Consider the following 24,038-nt stretch of genomic DNA (forward strand, 5'->3'; position numbering starts at 1 on the left):
TGCTGCTTGTAGCACAGAAATCACCATCACATGGTGGGGGTTTGGTGGGACTGACACCCACATGGGCTCACATGGTGGGGGTTTGGTGGGACTGACACCCACAGTGAAGAATGGAGTCACTTCTCTGCCTCAAGCATACGCTAGGACCCCTGCTCGTGGGGTACGATGGCAGGCGAGGTGCCCACACTATTCAGACTGTCTTCCCCTCTCTACCTGTATTGTTTTAAACTACTAAGTGTAGCTCAATCCACAGGCTGTGACGTGTGTGATGCCCTCTGCACCTAGTCAACAGAGGGTGGTCACTTTGTCATGGTGTTGTTTGTAAATGTATTGAAAATAACGATAACAGTTCTATGAAACTGCCATTTTCTCAGGTGTAGAAACGTGAGCCTGCTTCAAAAGCCAGATGAACTGTGATGAAGCGTTAGAGACCCCTGAACAGAGAGATGCATTATCTGTGCACAGAAAACGATTGGGAGGATTTTTCATTCATGTCTTGACATGAACAAGTTGTTAAGGATATTTGTTTCCTGTTGGATCCTATAAAAGCCCAGGTTAAAGTCCCTATGAGGTTAGATTGAATACCATTCGCCCCCAAGTCAGACATTGATTTCAATCATATTTTCCATGATTTAAAGATATATTCGTTTGTGTTGCTCTCAGGCCATAAAACAAGTTTTAATCCACACATAACAAACATCTCCAGCATTTACACCAAAACCAGTTAGCAGCTCTCCAGCTGAGGCATAGTATGGCTTAGAAGTCTGTGCCACTGGGCCACAGCTGGCCGAGGACACTGCTGGTGCCAGAGCTAAAATTGCAAAAGCAGGGCAAAAAGATTCAAAAACACTACGCGCAAACAGAATGATTTCTGAGGGAGACACCATTCAGCTTTCCAGGAGGCTTCTGCTGGCCTGTGCAGCATCTTTTCAGTGAGATCCTTGGATTAATACTAAACTCTGATCCCTGATCTTCAGTTCAGCAGGGATTTATTTGCAGATTCTTCCCATTCCCAGAGCCAGGTTAAGGTGCACTTTGATGGCCTCCTAGGTGGTACCTTTTATAACCTTCAGGTGATCATTCACCTAGACAAACCAGTCTGAAAGTCAATAAAGCTTTAACAAACAATTCTCTTGTTTTACAGAGAGAGGATGCAAGCCATGGAGAAACAGATTGCCAATTTAACTGGCCTTGTTCAGTCTGCGCTTTTTAAAGGGCCCTTTACAAGTAATAGCAAAGATGCATCTAGGTAAAAAGAAGAAAGCAAATGAATTAAAAATAATTCAATCTGTTTCTCTTTAATCATTAAGATAATTCATTCATTCAAATCCGTTTTCTTGTAATCATTTCAAGGCTGAAAATATTCACATCTCTCTGAATCATGGTTTGTTTTGTTTGTTTGTTTGTTTCTTCTGGTAATTCTTGGTCGAAGGTAACACTTCGGCCCAAGAAGGGTAAATGGGCTTCCCAGTGCATGTGGCTTCATGGACCACTGCGCAGTGCCTGCAACCGCCATCCACACGTCTCTACATCCGCCATCATCTGAAAGTCACGAGTGCCCACCAGCTGCATCCCACCGGCAGCATCAGATGCACACCTGGAAAGCCTTTTCCATTCCGACCAATAGTGGTGCTGATGCTAAAATACCCTCATTGCTTGATACCATCACTACCCACTGCTGATTGCTTAGAATAATGAATGGAAGGGGGGGAAAGGCATTTTTGGAAACTGTGTAGCTGAATCTCTTTTTCTTTTATTCAGCGAGAAAATGATGAAGTCTACGACCAGTAAGAACCACACAGAAAGTGCAGGTAAGCGTTCTTCGGAGCCCCAGGAGATATGCGGGCTGCCTTTGATGAGCTCTGGTTGTCCCAGAAGTACTTAACCTTTCCCCAAGTCACCTATTTGGAGTGATTTCAGGGCCTGCCTGGATAACGCCCTGTACCATGGCACCTTCCCTGCTCCCTTCAACCTTTATTCATTTATTCGCTATTCATTCATTCATTCACTCATTTATATGGCCAGACATCCAACAAATATACAGGTGCCTGATACTTGGCAAGGACAGTGGGTGTGATTCAGACACGGCCACCTGCCTAGAATTCCTAATCCTGTAGAGAAAATGAATATGGAACAGATAATTATTATTGTCGTGTATTATGAAAAAGTGCAGGATGAATGTTTAACCAACAGATCTAGCCTAAACCAAGGCATTTCTTTGAGAAAATGACACAAACGGAGGCCTGAAAGTTAAATAGGACTTAGATAAGTGAAGGGGGAGGGAAAAAGCTGTCCGGAATGAGGGAAAAGCAGGTGCAAATGCATGGTAAGGAATTTAGATAATATTCTGAGTGCAAAGTGAAGCCATTGGAAGGTTCTACACTGGAGAAGGACCTTGGCCCAGCTGTAGTCTGGGAAGTGTGAGAAGGGATGAGAGCTGATAAAGAGCCACCAGTGGTCAAGATGAGAGAAAGTAGCCTTAGACCAGGGCTTGCTTGTTAAATGCCAGCATTCCTCCAAAGGAGGCCTCGGTTATGGTACTAGTGGAGCTGACTGGTGTCCAGGTATATTTTGATGCACATCTTATCCGGCAGGCTCACGGCAGGCCTCTCTCAAGAATTTGAGGTCTTCCTTCCCACTGGGTTATAAATAGAAATCAATACTAGGGACGTGTTCGGCTCCTGAATTACACAGGAAGCATGTGGCAAGTTGGGCGAACCCCTAATTTTGGGAAGCCGCAGTGTCGTGCTGCGTGGTAGAATGGACAGAATTTGGAACTTCAGCAGAGGCCTCTTGGTCCTGCTGCCAGACTAGCTAAGTAAAGGCAGTTGAGCTTAAAGCCAGCATGCTGGTCTTCCCACACTCCCAACCTTGTGGGGTTTGTTGGTTTACTTAGAAATCAATCAGTGACCTTGGTTGCAGCCAGAGGTCATTTCACGGAAATTGCTAAGCTTCACATGCAAGCGTCAGTTTCTTTTGTAGATATTTATTTATTCATTCATTTATTTTCTTATCTATTAAGAACATAAGAAAAAAAGGAGCCTATTGAACTCATAGAAAGAGAGTGGAATGGTGGTGACCAGGGGCTAGGGGTGGGGGAAATGGGATGTTGGTCAAAAAGTACAAACTTCCAGTTAGAAGATGAGTAAGTTCTGAGGATCTAATGCATAGCATTGTGATGATAGATAATAATCCTGAACTGTATACTTGAAAGTGGCCAAGAAAGTACCTCTTAAGTGTTCTCACCACGAAAAAGAAATGGTAATTATGTGACATGATTGTGTTAGCTAACACTACAGTGGTAAGCATATTGCAGTATATAAGCATATCAAATCAACATGTTGTTCACTTTAAAGTTATAAAATGATATGTGTCAATTATTCTGAATACACTTGGAGGTAACGGAAAAAACCTACTGAACACTAAAAGCTTCCATTCTAGATTCTAGTCCAGAAATGATTAGTACCCAATATCATTGTTCTAATCAATATGTACATGCCATTTGTATTCTCCTTTTATTCCTTTGCACTTTGGGCAACATCATCATCATCGTCATCATCATCATCATGAGAAACATTTTCCATGCACCAGGCACTGTTCTGGGTGCTTTCACACATGGGCTCATTAACTCCTGACACATCCTCATGGGATAGGATGATAATCGTTATTCCTATATTCCAGATAAGACTGAACACACTTGCACACGTGTGACATACATCCACATGGTGTGCCCACCTGTCATTTGTTTCTCATTCTTTTGTGTTCAGGGGCCCCAGCCCCTTTAAAGTTACATAAGTTGTTTCATTTATTTGTTTTGAAAAATTTTTTAAGTGTCTTTTTTTGGAGCATGGGGGAAGGAGCAGGTGTCATTTCCTTCGGTTGTATTTCCCAAAGTGGAATCAATAAGTCCAAAGGGACGAACATTTGAATATCTGTGGTGACACGCTGCCAGTTTTCTCTTCTGAAAGGCTGAGCCAAATTGTGAAGCCACGGGCAACAGCCATGCGCGTGTGCTCCCCCGCGTCTCTGCTGAGTTTGGTCTTTCTCGTTCTAATGTGTCAGGGCTAGATGTGGTCCATAGGGCTTTTGTTGCCATAGTAGCCGGGTACAGTGCACAAAATATATTAATTCTTCCAGAATCCTAGGAAGTAAGCTATAAGACAAGAAGTATTATGCTTGTTCTGTAGGCAAGTACATGGAAAACTATAGAGGTCAAGCAGCTCATTTGGCCATCAGAAAGGGAAACCCAGGCTTCCTATTACTGTAGGACTATTTGGTTTACTATGGATATAAGAGAACAGAAGGAACCTCCCATTTCGAAGGTATACGACGTGTTATATGCTGTGTATTAGATCATTTAACACACATAACCCTGTAGAGAAGATGTTAGCCACACAGCTAGTAAGAGTCTCAGCCAGTTTGGCCAACCCCCAAACCCATGTTTGTTTGTTTTTTCCATCACAACAGGATACCTTAAATTTATATCAAATTTACATTTAATAAGATTCATATTAAGATATACTCGACTGAAGTAAATCACCTTAGAGTGGATTTGGTAGGAGAAAGGGGAAACCTCTGCCTGGAAACGGTGACATGGACACAGAGGAGTGAGGTTCTGAGGACAAATTGCACAGTGACACTCCTTACTCGGCCAGGCATGTTGGAAGCAGAATGTGACTACCCCAAGTGTGGGTAGGGAGAGCAGATCTCAGGTCCTGTGAATCTAATCCTAAGGGGACCTCATTCACCACTCAGGGTCCCCACCTACCAGATCCAGCTCCATCTGTAGATTTTGGGTTACCTACCTATAGATCTCAGCCTGCTGCTGCCACCCCAGCCTTCTGTACCTGCTGACACTCCAGGTGAGGAGGGGAGGCTGGCAGAGGATCCTCCTGCCCAGTCTGCACAGGGAAATAATAATCACAGCTGACTGCAGTTGAGGCGGTGAGTGGGAAGGAGGTGGTTCCCCCTCTGTGTGCCAGACACCAGACTAAGCAGTTTACATGTGCTTATTCCATTATCTCACTCAATAACCCTTACATCCATTTTACGGATGAAGTAACTGAGCTGGAGAGAAGTTAAGTTACTTAGCCAAGGTCACACAACCAGAAAGTGGATACTGAGAATGATTTCCAGGTTTCTGGTTTAAATAGTTGAGTGAATAATAGTGCCATTGGCTGAAAACAGGCCGATAGAGACAGAAAGAGGTCTGGGGAAGGTCAATAGAAATAATGATTGGACTTGCTTCTAGAAAAGTCCTGGAGTGAGATGAAGGGATTGGCATGTGGATCTGAAGAGAATTGTATGCTGGAGACAAAGATGTGGGAGACCGTGGCAGGTGGTGGTGGTGGAAATGACCTCCTGAGAAAGCGTGCCCAGAGAGTGGGGAAGCAGACCCAGGACAGAACAGGCCAGGATTGAAAAAGGTTGGCCGAGGAAAAAGTTAGAAAAGAAATTGACCAAGTCGGAGAAGCAGAGAGGTAAGAAGACAAGAGACGGGGAAGTTGCAAATTGAAAAGGAAAGAAGTGGCTGACACAGCCCAGCATCACACCAAAAAGATGCCACGTCTGCTCATCATCTACTGGGTTAACAACTGACCACTAGCCACCTGATAAAGAGCCATGTCAGCGAATGATGGAGTTAGAAACCAGTTTTAGTGGATTGTTTATAGATGAAAAAATTGTTACAAGCGAGTCTAGATTCCATAAATAAATTTGGTTGTGAAAGGTATTTTTTCAACCAGTTATTGGCATTCAGCTCTAACAGATGGTAGGGAGACTCGAGCCTCTCTTCCATGCAGGAGGTCTGTGAGGTGCCCTGGTGCCCTCAGAACATGTAAGGAGAAGGTGGATTCGGAAGGAACGTGTGCCTTCATTTGGCTGAGAAATTAGCACAAGTTCTTATTACCGAACGAGAGGGAGCTCCCGAGCACAGTGTCATTTTTGTTGGAGAAATATCTTGATCGTGGTTTTGTACAAACATCATATGGTGTGCGTATGTGTGTGCGTGCATGCGTGTGAGTGTCTGTGTTCACACATGCCTACTCCTGTGCGTATGAAATGATGATAAAGTAACTTTTTGACCAATTCTAAAAGAAAAGATTCCGGTTTATCGTGATTCTCTCGGAATACCTGAGCGTGAAGTTGCTGTTACCTCTAACATGATGTTTCTGGAAATGTTACTGGATGTCCTTTTAGTGAAGGCCTTCACGGTTGGAGAATATTCTTCGGAACATTTGCAGAGATGGCAAATCTTGCTTTTTTGAGGGCGATTTTGATTTGGGGGTGGGAAACTGCCAAAAGTTGGTCAGAGCCATGGTGGTGATCAAAGTGACCAGTTAGGCTCAGAAAAATGGCAAAAAGTACATCTGGTCTGCTGGGGTTCCTTTGGAAACCCTTCACATGCTTCCTGGTCTGCTCCCCTGACCGCCCCAAGGGGACCACGAGAGGCCGGTTGAGGGGTACTCTCAGGGTGAGGAACTTGCCGTGCCGTCAGCTCCCCGATGGTGTTGCTGAGGCCAGGCGGTAAGCAGGCGGTTGTAAGGCACTCCCTCACTCACTGGCATGCCACCTATGGCCCATGGCAGCAGCTCTGTGAGGCTTGCCAGGCTGCATGCACCAGGTTCCCATGGTTGCCAAGTCGAGATGGAAAGAGAGGCCACTGGGCTGTAACCATTCCACAGCATGCAAAGGAACACAGGGTCCTGTCGTGCGAGGCCAGCCTGGCCTATTGCAAACCTTCCGCTTTGTCCTTTACACGAAAGCTTAACAACCCCTTCAGAAATGTGTGTGTGATAAGGATTCTACTCTGGGCACCTGTTCCATAGAATCACATTGTCCTAAAAAGGAAATAGTACTTCCACTCGATTCTCGTACCATGCTCATCCTATAATGCTACTTGGGATCCTTTTGGAGGTGTTTTTAAAGCAAACTTGGTCAAACGGGCCCTTCCCAGAGGGACTTATAAAGTGCGTGAGGCTATTTAATTTGGACTCAAGGAGCCAAAGTTTATGGCAAGAAGAAAACTAGGTAGAGTTTCTTTCTGCTGCCTTTCTGATTCCTCTCCTGAAGAAGTTTCACATCACACCTGATTTTCTCACTAAAGGAGATGCAGGCAGAGGTCCCACTTCTTCTGGTCTGGAAACCCAAAAGGATTCGGGAGAGTCCTCAGTTCTTATTAGTTTCCCTTTGGTGATCAGTGGAATCTCTGCCCAGAAGTAAGTGCATGCTCTTGGGTACGGTACATCTGCCTGCGGGAAATAGTCAGAGTGGTACCCTGTGTTAGGCCCTAGAATTTTAAAACGATTTTTCTGTTATACAATTACAGATACTCACTATGCAAATTTAAAAATACAAAAAAAAAAGTATTAAAAAGTATAAAACTCATGGAATACCATCAGCTGGAGATACTGTTAATACTTTGTTATATATACAGCCAATCCTTTTCTCTGTGTACATTTAAAGAAGATATGCAGCTAGACAGAGACACAGACACACAGACAGACAGCTAGGTTCCTTAACATGGCATCATGCTGTACATATTGCACTTCCTTTGGTGCTAAAATTCTAGAACATGATTTTACAGACCGTACATTATAACACTGTATGAAGTTTCTATAATTTATTTAAACTTGACGCCTTATTTTTGCCATTGAGATGACCAACATAATTTTTTTTTTTAATTCACCATGAAAGACATGGTCCATTTTAGAGTGACCAGTCATCCATGTTGGGATGGGACTGAGCTTAGACTTTGCTTTCTGGCATTCTGAGGTGCTTTGCTGCTCTTTTCCCATAGGAGGTCCCCATGTTTCTGGCGGAAAGACTCTCAGCGCCCTGGAGCCCACGGGGCCACCCAGCCAGCCCCTGGCTGCCGGCACCCCGGCCATCCACATGAGCCTGCTCGACATGAGGCGGAGTGTGGCCGAACTCAGGCTCCAGCTGCAGCAGATGCGACAGCTCCAGGTACAGACCGTGTTCCTTGTGGGTGATGTCATCTGTCTTGTTGCCCAAAGTCCGGCTTCTCCTCCTCCCACACCCCTGCCCCACACATCTTCCCAGGGTTCTTTCTCCCATCGTTTCCATGAACCGAAGACCTAAATAGTAGAACAATAGAAACACGTAATCTTTGCCTAGAGCCTTCCACTGAAACTGAAGTCAGTGTATCACCACTTCTTTAAGCCGTGCATGCTTTTACACATGAAAAAAAGCATTAGGCATCTGCTCTTGGAGGACAGCTGAAAACAGAGGAGCCCTGTGGAGTGGGGCCTTCTAACAGCCAGTTAAGACTTCCTGCTTAGTATCTGGGCTCCTTGCTTCTCTCCAGTGTGTGTGCATGATGGTGTGACAGGCAGATAAGCTTTTTTTTTTTTTGGCAAGGATCTATGATGTATTTAGAAACATGAGTTTAAACTAGAAGATTAATTCATAAGGAAGAGACGCCATTATGGATGGTTCGTTGAAGGAAAAAAAATGATGCGTTCCATAGTATTTTCCTTACCCTGTCCCACTGTTAATATATGAACTCTATGGGCTCCAAAGGGGAGGGAAAATGATGCTTCCTGTCGGGAATCTTGGTGAGCAAATCTCATAAATCTGACGAAGCCGAATAATGTATCTTCTGATTCTGTGTACCGAAGAGCTGGGATGGTGCCTCTCTGCGTGAGATCATGTGTTTGCTTCATGTATCAACCTCATGCCTCCTGCCTTCGGTGGGAGATTGATCACTGAGGACGTAGAGCTGGCTTAGACTAAATCCAGGCGGCCTCCCTGACTTGGAGAAGTTCTAACATTGGTAAAAGGCAAACCCGCCCAGGATCCAGGAGCATCCTCAGAAGCCAGTGGGGTGGAGCTGCCCAAGCCAAGGAAGCCCAATTTAAAATAAAGGGCTTCAAACCACAGCTTCTCTCTTCTTTCAGCTCACAGATGCATGAGCCCTGCAGTTCCTACCACCTAATTAAGCTAATTAAGCCATCTACCTACTGAAAGATAAACAGAAAGGCAGCTGGCTTAAGAGACCTGCCCAGAGGCCCCATCATGGGTTGTGAGGGCTGATAGACCAGACCACGGGGCTCAGGGCTCAGGGCTCAGGTCTCCACGGCAACTCTGTCTCTCAGACAACATCCCAGATACCTTGGGCATCCAGGCAAATTCATTTAAATCCTCTTCTGAATCATATCCTCTGTGAAGTTCCCCATCCTTCGCATTCGCCTCTCCTTGCTTTGCAGTTTTATTTAAAGATGCTTTGCAATGAAATGAAGTGTGCGGATTGGGCTGAGGGTGTGTGCTGAAGTGACAAAGTCCAGTGCACACAGGGTCCAGGCGATAACTTAATAAGTGAAGTGGAGGAGAGACAGTGACAAAGTGGCCCCTCCCAAGGGCAGTCACCACTCAGCTCCACCCATCTCTTAACCTGATAGAATCAGAGTTCCTAGACATTTCAACATTTCAGTGGAATCGGGAAATGTAAGTTTTATATGAAATATCTGTATGCATTCTAAAAATGTTGGAAAATAATTAAAAACCAATTATTTAGTGCTCTGCAAGCCAGATGACACATGTGCAGGCCAGAGGGAGCCTGTCTTCTCCTGGGTTCTTGCCCAGGGTTTATGGAGGGCAAGCCCCTTCTCACAGCGCTCCTGCCTTGTAGTACCACCTCCTGGCCATTTGGAAATTGTCGCTCCTCAGGGGACCCTCCCAGGAACATTCAATAATGCATTGTTTGTATGGTAGTACCTACTGCTTTCAAAAGTGAGCATCTGTTTTTAGGGAGACAAGGGTGGAATTGTGGCAAATTCGATACCGAGGTTGTGGTGTGCGTGTGGTGTGGTGTGGTGTGGTGTGCGTGGCTGTGGCATCACCCTGTTGGTGGCTGGCATTGTTTGGTCCCCTGGCTGGCTAGGAGGGGTCTCCCATAACTTGCCACTCCTTGCAACTCTTGAACTGTGGCGGCTCAGTTGCAGAATCGTAGCTTCTCAAAGAAGCTCTCCAGTCAAGGTCTGGAAATGTTTTCTTAACCACACGAGTTCCTTTATTGCCCCAAACTGTTTGGTTTTTCTGGCTTTGGGGAACAGAACAGTGAGCAGATGTGCTCCTGAGCTTAGAAGTGTGTACATTTCTAAAGAGCAGGCGCATGGGGTAAGTACTTTGTTTGCTAACCTGGCTGCTGTTGCTTCTGCTCAGTCTTTGTATTTCCTTTGTCTCTGTCACCTTCCTCCCCATCAAGCCTCTGTCTTTCCAGTCAGGGGAGTCTATTTAAGACAAAAACAGTTTTAAATAATTAAGACATCTCAGCACCAGTTCTCCTCCAGCATATGTATTATACACTCCAAAAGCAAAGTGCAGCCCCAAAGTGATTATAAGTCCAATAATGGAGCTATCATTAGAGAAATACAAAACTCTGTAGAATAGTCTCAAAAGAACAAAAATTGAATTAAAATTCAAATGTTCTTTGAACTGTCTTATAAAACAGTGAAACTGGATGAAATCTTTTGTGCTTGGCAGCCGGCTCCAGTAATTAGATAATTAAATCACTGGAAAATCCTAGACTGTAGAGCATATCCTATTTTAGCATTTTCTTTTAAGAATCGATAGATTATTTTCAGGAAAAGAAATTTGATGCCGACACAGTGGGGTGGGTAGATTTAAATAGGGTAAAAAGAATGTCGAGGGAGACAAAAGGAGCCTCAGCAGGTCAAGAAACCCATGAAAACTCTGTTCATGTCAGCCCCTGTTCTCCAGTCTTACCAGTCTAGGAGAATGGCCCTTAATCTTGGTCACCCACTGGAATCACCTGAGGCCTTTAACAAAAATACTGACACCCAAGCACCACTGCCAGAGTCTTACTTCATTGGTGTGAGCCAGAGGTCAGACGCTGCTGATTCTAGAATGTTCCATGGTAAGTGAGATTCTCGAATGGCCCAGGCACTGGTGATTCTAGAATGTTCCAGGGAAAGAACTGCTCTCAAGTATTATGGATGCTCAGTTCATCGAGATGCCTCTCAGAAATGTTGACATCCCAGTCGGCTATCACAGGGTGAGGCAGAAACAAGTGGGGTACCCACTAACCCGCAAGTGCAAAAGATACGCCCGTTGACTTTAAAGCCCTGACTTTAAACGATGCCTCTCATTCCCAGTGGCTAATCATACGTGTTCTCTACTTAGTTACGACTGATACAAGAGCTAGATAGAACTTTATATTGTTATGTTCCATTCCCAGGTAAGAGTTAGGTCTGCCATTAGCTGGGAGCAGTGCTAAAGGAAGAGGTGAAGGTCTTATACCTAACAAATGTTCCCTTTGAAAGATAATCATTTTTGTCTATTACCTTTGCTGGTATGATATAAAAAAAAAAAAATGATGAGCTGCATCTCTCCTCCCAAAATGCCATAGTACTTGAGTTTTACCATAGTAACCCCATATCCACAGAAGTGACTGCAGGCTGAGGAAAGAGATAAGCTTCTGGAAGAGATGCAGCAAGTTCTGTGGAGGTCAGATGAGACTTGGTTAAAGAGAGAATGGATACATTCTTCCTTCTCTAATTCCCACAATTTTTTTTCTTGGTCCCTATCTCTTTTTTCTGCTTCCCGATATTTTTTTTTTTTTAATAGGGTTATTCTGAACTTAGTGTTCCATTTTCATGACTACTGAGGGAGAGAGGAGGTAAAACATCAACATAAGAAAGAAAGATAGCAGTTCACAGAGCTCTTGTATTTGAAATGATATAATTCAGTATAGTTATCTTAAGGTGTCTTTTTATAAGATAGTGCCTCACAGAAATGTGCCAGAGTCTCATTTATCTTCTGACATCCAAAATAATGGTCATGGGATGTGTGTGTCTGAGAAAAGCACACTAGAGGTTCGTCCATGCTGAGCAGATCTGTTTTCCCCCACCAGGCAGAAATAATAAATGGAACTAGTATGAGAGTTGACAAGTAGGCTGCCATACAATGTGCCAAGCCCTAGTCACACAGAGGCCATCTAAGATGGGGAGGCTTCTCCAAGATAACATGTAGTTGTGACCAGGGATCGTTTACCTTGTTTCCTACAGCCTGGGGAACTTAACCAAATGGTCAGGAGTCATTCTGGTGTCTGGCTATCATCATGAAACTGCCTAATTTGTGGTAAACCACTTTTCAGTGTCTCTGCTAGGCAGCAAAATCAGCTCAGCTATACTATTGATTAGTTCAGCTGTACTGTTGGTAAGACTGATAGTCTTAGTTTTCATCTAAGAAATCAAGATTGAGTATGTGAGGTATGTTTATTTTGAGATGGGGGAATTAGGTTTAGGCAGTTTCCTTGTTTCTTGATAAAGTTGATATGGATAACTCATTTGGTCGAATTAAATTTTTAATAGCCAGCAATGAGAGGGTAACTGCAACTCTGCTTGCTTTCTCACTATTGACAACCATAAAACTGAAAAATAAATAAATGTATGAAACAACTATTTTTAAATATTGAAAAGAAGACGACACAGGATCGTGATCTTTGGGAGGATAGAAACGAAGGATCTGTACCTACAATTGACTCAGCTTTCTGCCTGGGGGCACGTTTCATATTATGATGCTGAAAGGGACAACCCAAGCAGAGCAACAGACAGTCTCAGTTGAGGAGATATGATCAAAGTTTAGAGAGCTGAAGCAGCTGGAATTTATGGAGTGGAGTACCAAATAAGAGGAAGCTCTGCAGAGAAAGAACTGTATAAATCTGCAAGTCTGTTATTGAATAATGAGCCAAGTGTGTGTAGCATGAAGGAACACTAAGCGAGACAAAAACAAAATGGGAGGCTGTAAGCTAAAAATTTCCCAGAGCACACACAGGGCTGGGAGATGCTCATGTTTTGACAAGCAGGAGTAGAGTCTTTATTGGCTACCTGGGGCATTCAATTGAGAGAAGGGAAGAGCTGTGCTTCAGCCTTAAGGCTAAACTAGCTCCTAAGCAAAAACTACCCTAGAGTCATCCTAACGAAGAATAAAATCAACCCTCAAAAGAACAGAAATGATCCACAACTAACTGAATCAACTGCCAGACAAAGCCCAACGAAAGAAAACAACAAAATCCAGAACTGCATGTCCAGCATCCAATCAAACATTACTAGACATGTGATGATGCTAAGAAGTGCGACCCATAATCTTAAAAATATATATCCATGTGGAAATCAACCAGAAATGAATGAGATAATGAGATCAGCAGCAAAAACTTTAAAATGGCTATTATAATTTTCTCAAGAATTTAAAGGAAAAGATGGACACAATGAGACAATAAATGGAAACTATAAAAAGTATCTAAGTGGAACTTTCAAGGGCTGAAAAACACAATATCTGAATAGACTTAATAGAAGATTAATCATTGCTAAAGCAAAATATCAATGTGAAAACAGCAATAGAACGTGTCCAAACTGAAGTAGAAAAAAAAGATTAAAGAAAATGAACCGAAACTTAAGTGATTTGTGGAACAATGTTAAGTAGTCAAGGGGTAAAAGAAAAACATTAGAAGAAATAATGGCTGAAAAATTTTCAAATCTGAAGAAAGCTGTAAATCCACAGAACAAAAAAGCTCAATAAACCCCTAGTACGACAAGCACAAATGAAACCACACCAAAGCTCATTGTAATCAAATTGCAGAAAAACAGGAATAAATAGAATAATCTGAAAAGCAGCCAGATAGGGAAAGAAAGACACACCACATCCAGGTAAACATAAATAAGAATTAACACTGAATTCTCATCAGAGACAAAAGTTAAATCAGAAGACAATGGAATGACATCTTTAAAGTATCGATAGGAAAAATACTCTTTCAGAAAATGAAAGACATTTCCCAACGCATTTCATGAAGCTAGCATTTACCCTAAGAGCAAAACCAGTCAGATATTATAAGAAAAAAAATCCACAGACTAATACTCTCAAGAAAATATATGTAACATTCTTAACATAATGGTAGCAATTGAATCCAGCAATTTATTTAAAAAAAAAAAAAAGATATTACATTATCCTTGGTTTTATCCCAAGAATGCAAGATGATTTTATTATGGAAAAAAATGAATCAATGTATTTGACTTTATTAACAATAAAGGAGAAAAATCACAATTTCAATAAATGGAGAAAAATATATGACAAAATTCAATACTGTTGATAAAAACACTCAGCACTGAGGAGACTTCCTTAACCTGTTGACGGATGTCTGAAGAACCTATAGAACCTACAGTCAATTGGAAAACAGTAAACACATTCCCCGTAAAATCAAGAACAAGGTCAAGGAAGTCTGCTCTCATTTTTACTGAACACTGTGCTAAAGATCCTAGCAAATGCAATAAGGCCAGAAAAAGAAAGAAAAGGCATACAGATGAGAAAGTAGAAGGTATAATTGTCTTTACTCACAAACGACATGATTGTATACTTGTAAAATCAGAGAGAATCTATTTTTAAAACGCTACCCCAAAAAAGCAAATTTTAGCAAGATCACCAGAATCAAGTCAGTAAGTAAAAATATAAAAACTTGTTTTGTAAAAATATATTTGTAAATATATATTTTTTGTAAATATATTTACATTGCATGTAAAAATATAAAATATACATACAATGGACTAAATCATACAATGGATTTATCCAAGCAATGGAATAACACTCAGAATTAAAGATAATGAACTACAGAAACACTCGACGACATGGCTAGATCTCAAAAACAATATACTTAAGGAAAGAAGCTAGACACAAAAAATTACATATCGTATAATTCTATTTATATGACATTCTAGAACAGGAAGAACTAAATATATAGGGACAGAAAGCAGATTGGTGATTTCTTTGGGCTGGGGTTGTGGGGTCGATTAGAAAGAGTCATGGAGGAATTTTCTAGGGTTATAAAACATGTCTATCTTTTCAGTGGTAGTTACTTTAGTGTGTACATTTGTCAAAACTCATTGACCTGTGCACTTAAAATTAGCATACAGGTGGTCTCCCACTTAGGATGGTTCAACTTAAAAGTTTTCAGCTTTACTAATGTGCGAAAGTGATACACATTCAGTAGACACCATACTTCGAATTTTGAATTTTGATCTTTTCCAGGCTAGCCATATGTGTTAGGATACTCTCGTGTTGCCTGGCAGCTCCCTGTCAGCTACACAATCACAAGGGTAAACAACCCGTACTCTACAGTGTATTGACTGTGTTAGGTGCTTTTGCCCAACTGTGGGCTAATGTAAGTATTCAGAGCACATTTAAGGTAGGCTAGGCTACGCTATGAGGTTCAGTAGCTTAGGCGCATTTAAATGCATTTTCAACTAATGGTATTTTCAACTTACGATGGGTTTATTGAGGTGTAACTCCATTTGTACATCGAAGAGCATCTCCATTTAACTGTTTGTAAACTATACCTTAATAGAGTTTTTTTTTAAGTTAATTGAAAATGTAGATATAATGTCTAAGCAAAAATAACCGTAACGATTTGAAGTGTGGATGACTAATTTATTTGAAGCATTTAGAGAGGTGTCGATCCGCATCCTGCCTTCAGCACCCTTTGACACTCTGGGGACGATGGCAAGAACACCAGGTGGGGGTGGGGTGGGGTGGGGAGTGGAGTTGGGGGCGGTGCAGTAGGTCTAGAGGTAAGTGGAAAGAGAACCTAAGCACATGTTTGTTCCTTTTTGATTAACTCATTGTTGACCATGTGCCAGCCAGTGTGCTACAGAAAATTCCCCATTGAGTCCCTTTAGCAGCCCTGGTCACTGAGTCCCTCTATGAGACCCTCTTTCTGGAAAGGAGGATCGTACAGCCAGGAACTCCAAACGAGTCTTTCTCTCCCCTCCTCTTTGACTGGAACAATTTGAATGTGCTTTGACCATGTTACCAGTTGAATAATTTGAATAATACATGCAGTTATGTTCTTCTGATATGTCTATAGTCTTCTTAGAAACATTATTTTGAGAGTCATCCATACAGCGAATATGCGTTAGCTATCTACTGTGTGCCAGAAACTGTGCTTGTGCCTGAAAATAAAACAGACATGCTCCCTGCCATGCTCTCTGGAACCTTCTACCTAACAGATGGTGGGTGAAAAATTACTGGGTTGAATTCGGAAGACCCGGTTCTCATCCTGATCCTGCCCTGCACTTGCCCAGTGAGTCTGAACAAGTCACTTAGTCTCTCCGGGCTTCACTTTCCCCATCTTTCAAATTTCAGCTTTAAGAATTTTAAGTAGTCTCATAATAATGTCGAGCTTGATAGCGACTGTCACTATCCACTGCTAAACGGACTGTGACTTTATTGGAGCTTGCGTGTGTGATGGACACAAGACAGTGAGGAGCAGAGGGCAGTGCCACACAGCTCATGGCACAGTGACAGCATCTGTCCATTCCAGAGCCCTTTTATTAAAGCAGGATGCTCACCCTTGGTGGCGCATCAGAATCATCTGACGAGTTTAAAAAATTCTCAGTGCCGCGGCTTCACCTCAGACCAGTTAAATTAGAATCTCATGGAGGTGGACCCGGCGTCATTCACTTTAGATACATTTAATCATCTACTTATTTGTTCTTTATACCTCTTACCGTTTGTCCCCCTGCCACCAAGGCAATAGCTCTTTGGGATTTGACACATAGCGTTGAATTTGAGTATAGCATTTTGATAGCAGGTAATGTTGCTCCGTGTATTTAACAACGCTGCAGTCAGGCAAGACAGGACACTAGAGTGGAATCCAAGGCATATCTGGACCCATGGATCACCCTGTATTTCTATCATCTAGAAAAGGGTTTTAGATTCTCCCTTGTCTGTCAATACCAGCATTGCTCCTTAACTCAATTCATGCATGCATTCGTCCAATATTTATTGAATGTCTGCTCTGTGCCAGGAACGGTGTCCTGGAGACTGTGGATATTAACCCAGTGGAGGGAATAGCACATGCAAAGTCCCTGTGGCAGAAAAGAGCTTGGCCGGTCAGATCACGTGGCTGGAGCAGAAGGCGTGCCAGTGGCATGCAGGGCAAGGAGGCTGGCGATGTGGGAAAGGGCCATTCCGCCCCACGCACTGTGGGCAGAGCTGTGCTGCAGAGGGCGTGGGAGGCGGTCACTCTCTGGGCATTGCTTCCAAACTCGGTGACTTTCAGCAACATGCTGAGTGACTGACTGTTTTTAAGACCACAGTAAAAAGACATTCGGGAAACCAGTATGAGCGCACGGTCATGAGTCATATAGAGGGGGTAACCCAAGAGTGGCGCGTTTTTATTTGGTTTCACGCTGGCTCCGCCCTGGGGTTTGCTGCCCGATGACAGTACCCGGTATGTACTGAGTGCTAGGGCTGTGCCAGGCGCCATCGTAAGCTCTTTATTGCCTCATTGAATCTCCATTACCAGCCTATGAGATGCGAACTGTGGCTGCTCCTTTATTATGGATGGACGCAGAGAGATTAATAACTTGGCCTTGGTCACACAGCTGCCAGGGGGTAAAACTAGAAGTTGAACCCAGGCAGCTCTTTCTGGATGGCCACTTGGTCATGGTGCTCTGCTGATACTGGACCATGGTGCTGGTTCTGCTATGGCTTGTGTTGAAGTGTTTTATCTTTATTCAGAGAAAATGGGAACCGTGATGAAGTTTCATGAAGGTGGTAATGTGGTCAGAGGACCTTTCCCCTCAGCTTGCACAAATAATAGATGGTCGACAAAGACATCGTCTCTCCTGTGAGGTGATGTACCATCGTAGACTAGTCCACGAAACCAAAAGACAAAGGAAACAGTAACAGCCAGTCAAAATTTCAGGAGAACTTTAGGTATATCATAGGTTATAACATAATTAGTTTTTGAGGCTGATGGAATGAATTCACTTGCTGTATGTGCTGTCAGAAAATTGTCCTGCCCCAGGATACCTTCTTGGAAACAGGACTCGGGTGTTTGCCTAGATTCTTGTGACGCCTGGATGCAAACTCGCACACCCTGTATTCCCTGGGGTGGAGTGCTCTGGAAAGTAAGTGTATGGAAAATTATATGGAAATTGCGGTCTTATGTATTTAAGCAGCCTCTGTATAATCCAGGGAAATGTGTAAGTTGCCAAGAGCCTTGGATTCATCTGGAATCATTATCGTTGCCACCATCAGCGTCAAGTACGGTGTTTTAATGGTCTGTGATTACATGGTATTTGGTACCTGGACCTATATAAATAAGAGGGATATAGATTCTCTTTTAACCGATATGCTGAAATCGTCCGAAGCCAAATCAACATTGGGTGAGTATCTATTCTCTGTGTAGCAGTATCTCAATTTAATCCTCAGAAAGCTGAGTCAATTATAGGTGCAGGTCCTTTGTTTCCATTCTAAGGGTCACAGTTTTTATAGATAAGGAAACGGAGACCTAGGTAGGCTTAATGTCTCTCAGGAGCCAGGAAGAGGGTTTAGGGTTTGATCCAAAACCTGCTTGGCTCCAAAGCTGGTGCTCTTGGCTTCTCCCTACAAAAGCATGTCAGTGAGAGTTTCTGCCCGTCGTCCGTGACACATTGGCCAGAGTAAAGAAAGGATCCTATTTTTTGCAGACCCAGACATGAAAGTCTGGCTGTCAGTTGGCTGCGAAAACTCAGATGTTGGCTGAAGAAGCAATATTATACACAGTCTTTTGCTCCATTCCCTTTTTCATTGAAATAAAGAAAGATTCAGCTGCGGGCTGTTTATCCAAACCCACTTCTGAAGACTGCCAGGCGCTCAGTCACCGCAACGTCAGTCAGGCAGAGCCAATTGAGGTTGATTTCTTTTGTTCAACAGCTGCAGAACCAGGAGCTGCTGAGGGCAATGATGAAGAAGGCTGAGCTGGAAATTAATGGCAAAGTGATTGAAACGATGAAGAGACTGGAGGATCCTGTGCAACGACAGCGCGTCCTGGTGGAGCAAGAGAGGCAGAAATACCTGCACGAGGAGGAGAGGATCGTCAAGAAGTTATGGTGAGTGCTGGCCGCTTGTTGCACGTCTTGCCGTTTGACCAGGAAAGAAATCCTCTCTTTGTCAATGAGGAGGCCTTTCTAGATGGTGCCCCTCTGGATGGTGCTCTCGCCCTCTCTCTTTATTGAGCACCTGCTATGTACCAGTTAGCATTCTGCTGGTTCTGGGTATCCATGGACGCTTAGCGCCCCTCCATGTAGGCCCAAGAAATACGGCCATCCTCAGGCGACTGAGCTGGTCTCTTTAAAAGCTGGAGCATCCCTGTCTTTTGGAGGGCTCAAAATGAAAAGGAGCAAATGGCAAAACCCAATGATAAACGGGAAGCCTGCATTTAATCTCAATAAATTAAAATTAATAGCCCAAACAACACAGCGCTAAAATTATCTTCCTGTTGTTCAACTATAGTTAAAATTGCAAAGGAAGAATTTAAATGTAAAGTAGGCCCGATCCAGAATGAAAGATGCTTCCTTGAGCATTACCAATCTTCTCTGCGAGGTTCTCATTGAAAGCATCTATCAAGTCCCTCTATTGAAACGAGCAGAGTTTTATTACTCCCCAGTCACTAGGGCAGGAACATCTTTTACATTAATGTATGTTGTGTTATGCAATGGAGATTTATCATAGAACTATTTCACCTGTTAGTACAATGAATAGTAATTTTTGTGGCTTCTAGTGTTGGTAATTCTCTCATTTCTTGAAAAGCTTCAGTCTTCCAAGTTGGAATGTAAGGGAGCAAGTTTCAAATTCTTTTCATGACCAGAATTCCCGAAAGTCTCCATAATGGAAAATACTGTGCTCTATCTCCTGGTGGATATTCGAGCTGGTGCTTATATTACCTCGGTGCCAACCCAGTACATCTGATTATAATTAGAATGTCCCTCTCAGTAACAATCTAGAGGGAAAAAGTCAATTTGAGTTATTATTTTCCTAAAAAATTATATTTGACCACTGTTTGACATCTCAAAATATTTTATTTAGATCATGCATTTTTAGACAGTTAATCACCCACCATGAGGTAGTAAGGCTATTCTTTGTCTAAAATGTTTTTGTGACAGCCCAATTATCAATTATCAGGAAGACTTATCCTGAAATAAGTTATTCTTCATATGTCCCCAGGTCACACACAGTACCACGTGCATAGTTAGGCCTCACAAAAAGTTTGTTAAACTGAGCTGAGATGGTCTTGCAGACAGGTGTGATTTCATCAGGTGAGGCTAGACAGAGGGGCCTCCCAGACAGAGGAACCCTATGAACCAATGAGTCTCAGGACCAGGAAGGCATAGGACGTGCTTGGGGAATTGGGGTAGTCCAGTTGAGTGCAAGATACTAATCGTGCCTCATATTTGGGTTGCGCCCTTCCCTTTGCATAGAGCCTGCCTATTTCTTAGACTATATTCATGCCCAGCATGTCTGTTTGACATCGGTCTGGTCCGTGTTTGCCAAGATTGGTAGACCATGTAATAGAGACCTGGATTTATGGCTTTCATCAAAGTTCTTGGGTCCAACTCCAGATTAAGAATTTCACAGGATGGAGCTTAGGAATGTGCATTTTACAAACCTACATGGCAGATTCTAAAGCATCTTCACATTTGAGAGTTACTATTGGCCTGGTGAGGAAGTCACTGAAGCTTTTCTGATCAAGGAAGTAGCCAAGTCAGCTGTATTTCAGTTAGGGCCCTCCGGCCTTCATGTACAGGACTGGTTGATGGGCAAAGAGATTGGTGTTTAGGAAACCATATAGGGCTCAACTATAGCAGTCTAGACAAAAGTCAGTAAGCCCTGAGTCAAACAGTAGAAATAGGAATGGGAAAAGCAATCGAATGCAAAATGGACTGATGGGATGGATCGAGTGATGAAAAAAAAAAACATGGATTATAAAAGGCAGCTGGAAATTTCAACTCTGGAATGTTAGAAAAACAATTGTATCTCTCTTTTCCCCTTTTCCTCCTCTTTCCCTTCCCACTCTTCTTCCTCTCTCTGCCCCTCCAGTCCCCCTGCCTCTCTGCCCTTACACACACACACACACACACACACACGAAAATGAGTTCCCTTGGGGATTATGTTAGCATAAGTTGCTGGTGAGCCATTCAGATGGCAGAGAAATAAAATTAGATCTAGAACTATGGAGAGAAATTGGATCAAGATAATTTCTCTTTGGTGGCTTTCTCCATGGAAATAATAGTTGGGCTTCTCATCAGTCAAATGAAATACATTTCAACAAATTAATGTTTCTTTTTAACCAAGGTAGAATGAAAAGTGACTTCAACAAAGAGAGCGAATTTACCTATAAGCCATAGCATCTGTGAACATTTGACATTCTTTGGAGCCAAGTTTATAACTCAAAAGTCATATTGACTACTGTAATATTAAAAATTTATTTTCAGCATTCATTGTAGCTCCATGGTCTCTTTTACATTTTGAATGAACAAATTTTATTTGACTGCTTTATCTGTAATAGAAGTATATGGGGAGAAGTAAAATTGTTGCGTGCAATAACATCCGTGCACATTTGTATGTATTCCCTGATCAGCAAAGGGAAAACTGACATTTAAGGGTCTACTGTGTGCAGGGTTATGAAATCCAAGAGTCATGCTATGTAGAAGATTAAAATAGAAGTTTAGGCTGACTGACTTTGGGTCAGATGACAGTTCCTTGGAGTATTAATTGCACCTTGGCTGTTTCGGAGGTTGTTGATGGAACCATGATAGCATTTGGGTCTTAGCTCTTTCATCAAAGCATAGAGGACTGGACAGTGTGTCCAGTCTCCACATTAAAATAATTCTGCGTGGTTTTGAAACACAAAGGTACCATGTTTAGAACTCTTATGAGAGATGGCACCAATTCTCTCCACCTGAGGGCCGCAGGAGCTGCACCTTTCCATAGTTTGTAAGTGTGGTCAGTGAGCAGATGGGCTTTCCATTCTGGTCCTGAAGTTGCATCATTTTGTCTGAAAGGGTCATGGGCAATTTTGGTCCATTTTCTGTAACAGAATGAAAGACATCAGCGAAAATTTCATCCTGCTGCTTGGGAGTGGATGGATTTGTTGTTTGTCCCGTGGTCCTTGTTGAACATATGTGCCATCCTGCCCGAAGCCCTCCCGCAGCTGCCATGCCATCCACAACTTCATCCACTTGCCCACCTGATGGGAAGGGTCGTGATGCTCCATCTTTTTGCAGATCCCCTGCCTTCCTTTTTTCTCTTCCTGCTGCCTGCTCCACGGACTCAGGCTCCAGCAGCGGAATAGCTGTTCACTTACTGCCACCTAGTGGGTCTCCATCTCCTTAAGCTCTTTTTCCTGTTCTTTAAGAGGGGTTTTCCTGTTGGATTTACAGGCAAACCAAATGATACAAACATGTGTTTAGGAAGGGGTTATTAATGTGCCCAGGAGACATGATGCTTGTTTGTTTGTTTGTTTCTGAAATAGAAAACCTTAATTTCATTTCATTTTATTGGAACCGGCAGTACCTTGTGATCTCGTGTGTGTGTGATCATTTCTTCTCTTTGTAGCTTGGAAAGTCAGTCCATATTGATGGGATAATCAGTATAAATCAGAGGTTCAATTAAGGGCAAGTTTGCTTCCCTCTTCTCCTCAAGGACATTTAATAATGCCTGGAGACATTATTGTTTGTCACAAGGTTGGGGGAGAGTGCTACTGGCATCTAGTGCATAGAAACCAGGGGTGCTGCCAAACACCCTACAATGCACAGGACAGGCCCCCACTAAAAAGAATCATCTGGTCCAGAACGTCAAGTGCCAAGGCCGAGAAGCCTGACATCTGCTCATTTTATTCCCCTACAGCATACACAGCACATTCTCTCTCCCTCCCTCTCCTCTGACATGTCACAAAGTTCCTACACCCCTCCTTTAGTTGGCATCAACACCACTGAAAATGAAGAGTGAGTCCTTTGTCAGCCAGTTGTCATCTTCTTTCTGGCCGACCTTGGCCTCCCCAGGGACAGGCCCTGGAAAAATTTCCCCGCACCCACCTGATGGCTCAGCAGAATATTTTAAGCCAAACCAAGCTACTCCTTTAAATGTGGTCTCACCATCTACGTGGAAGGTGGGGTGGGGGGCTGGGACACAGTACACAGCGGGAGGCCCATCGGGCCCTTTGCTGCTGCCCCTGTCCTGTTGGAGGACCTCAGTGTTCACTGCCATCTCTGGTCTGCTCGCTCCCCAGTGAGCTGGAAGACTTCGTGGAAGACTTGAAGAAGGACTCTGCATCGGCTGGCCGAGCGGTTACCCTGAAGGACGTGGAAGACGGAGCTTTCCTCCTGCGACAGGTGGGAGAAGCCGTGGCGTCCTTGAAAGGTGAGCAGCTTCCTCCTCGAAGGAAGAAGGCGAAGCGCGTTTCCTGTGTCCCACAGTGAGGGATTCATGCATGCATGCATGCACGCAAGTGTTCATTGAACTCCTGCCCGTGTCTGGCACTGTTCTGGGCACTTGGGATCCATCACCGAACAAAGGACAGGCCAATGTCCCTGTCCTCTTGGAGCTTATGTTGTAGTGGGTGCTGTAAGATTTAGGCCTAAATGACACCAATAACAGTTTCTCCTCACTGGGCTCTTACGCTGCACCAGGCACCTGTGCCAAATCCATTACAGACAACCCGAAGGGACAGTTGACTTTATTCCAAATATACAAACAGGAAGTGAGGTCGTGAGGAGCTCTGTCCTTGCCCAGGGTCACCTTGAGCCCGTCTCTGTCTGACACACGTCTGTCGCTTGAAGGTGTGTGAGCGGCACTGCGGCTGCCGAACCCCGCGCACACAACCCTGCCCAGTCCCGGGTGCGGGGTGGGGGCTCGCTGTCCTGGCTTCTTCTCCTACGACTCACCCACTGCTCTTGGCCGGCAGGAGAATTCCCAACCCTGCAGAACAAGATGCGGGCCATCCTGCGCATAGAGGTGGAGGCCGTGCGGTTTCTGAAGGAGGAGCCGCACAGGCTGGACAGTCTCCTGCAGAGAGTGCGAAGCATGACCGACACGCTGACCATGTTGCGGAGGTGACCGGGCTCCCCTTGGGGCGGGTGGCGGGGAGGGGTTCGGAAGGTTGGGGGATCTACATTGTGGACTCACAGGCTTCCTCTGCGCTCCTGGGACCTGTCTCCATCACTGTGACGTGTCACATCTTA

General features: G+C 43.6%; 1 protein-coding gene across 1 annotated transcript in view; it reads left to right on the plus strand.

The window, feature by feature from the left end:
- Window positions 1-24,038, plus strand: part of KIAA1217 (KIAA1217 ortholog) — a 267,905-nt gene that overhangs the window by 221,449 nt on the left and 22,418 nt on the right. The window contains 6 exon segments of the mRNA XM_039877568.1: window positions 1,145-1,249; window positions 1,762-1,811; window positions 7,799-7,965; window positions 18,733-18,908; window positions 23,087-23,217; window positions 23,762-23,909. Coding sequence (XP_039733502.1) covers window positions 1,145-1,249; window positions 1,762-1,811; window positions 7,799-7,965; window positions 18,733-18,908; window positions 23,087-23,217; window positions 23,762-23,909 — 777 coding nt within the window.

This window comes from Pteropus medius, unplaced genomic scaffold, assembly GCF_902729225.1.
Source record: "Pteropus medius unplaced genomic scaffold, Ma_sr-lr_union100, whole genome shotgun sequence".
In the NCBI taxonomy this organism is placed as follows: domain Eukaryota; kingdom Metazoa; phylum Chordata; class Mammalia; order Chiroptera; family Pteropodidae; genus Pteropus; species Pteropus medius.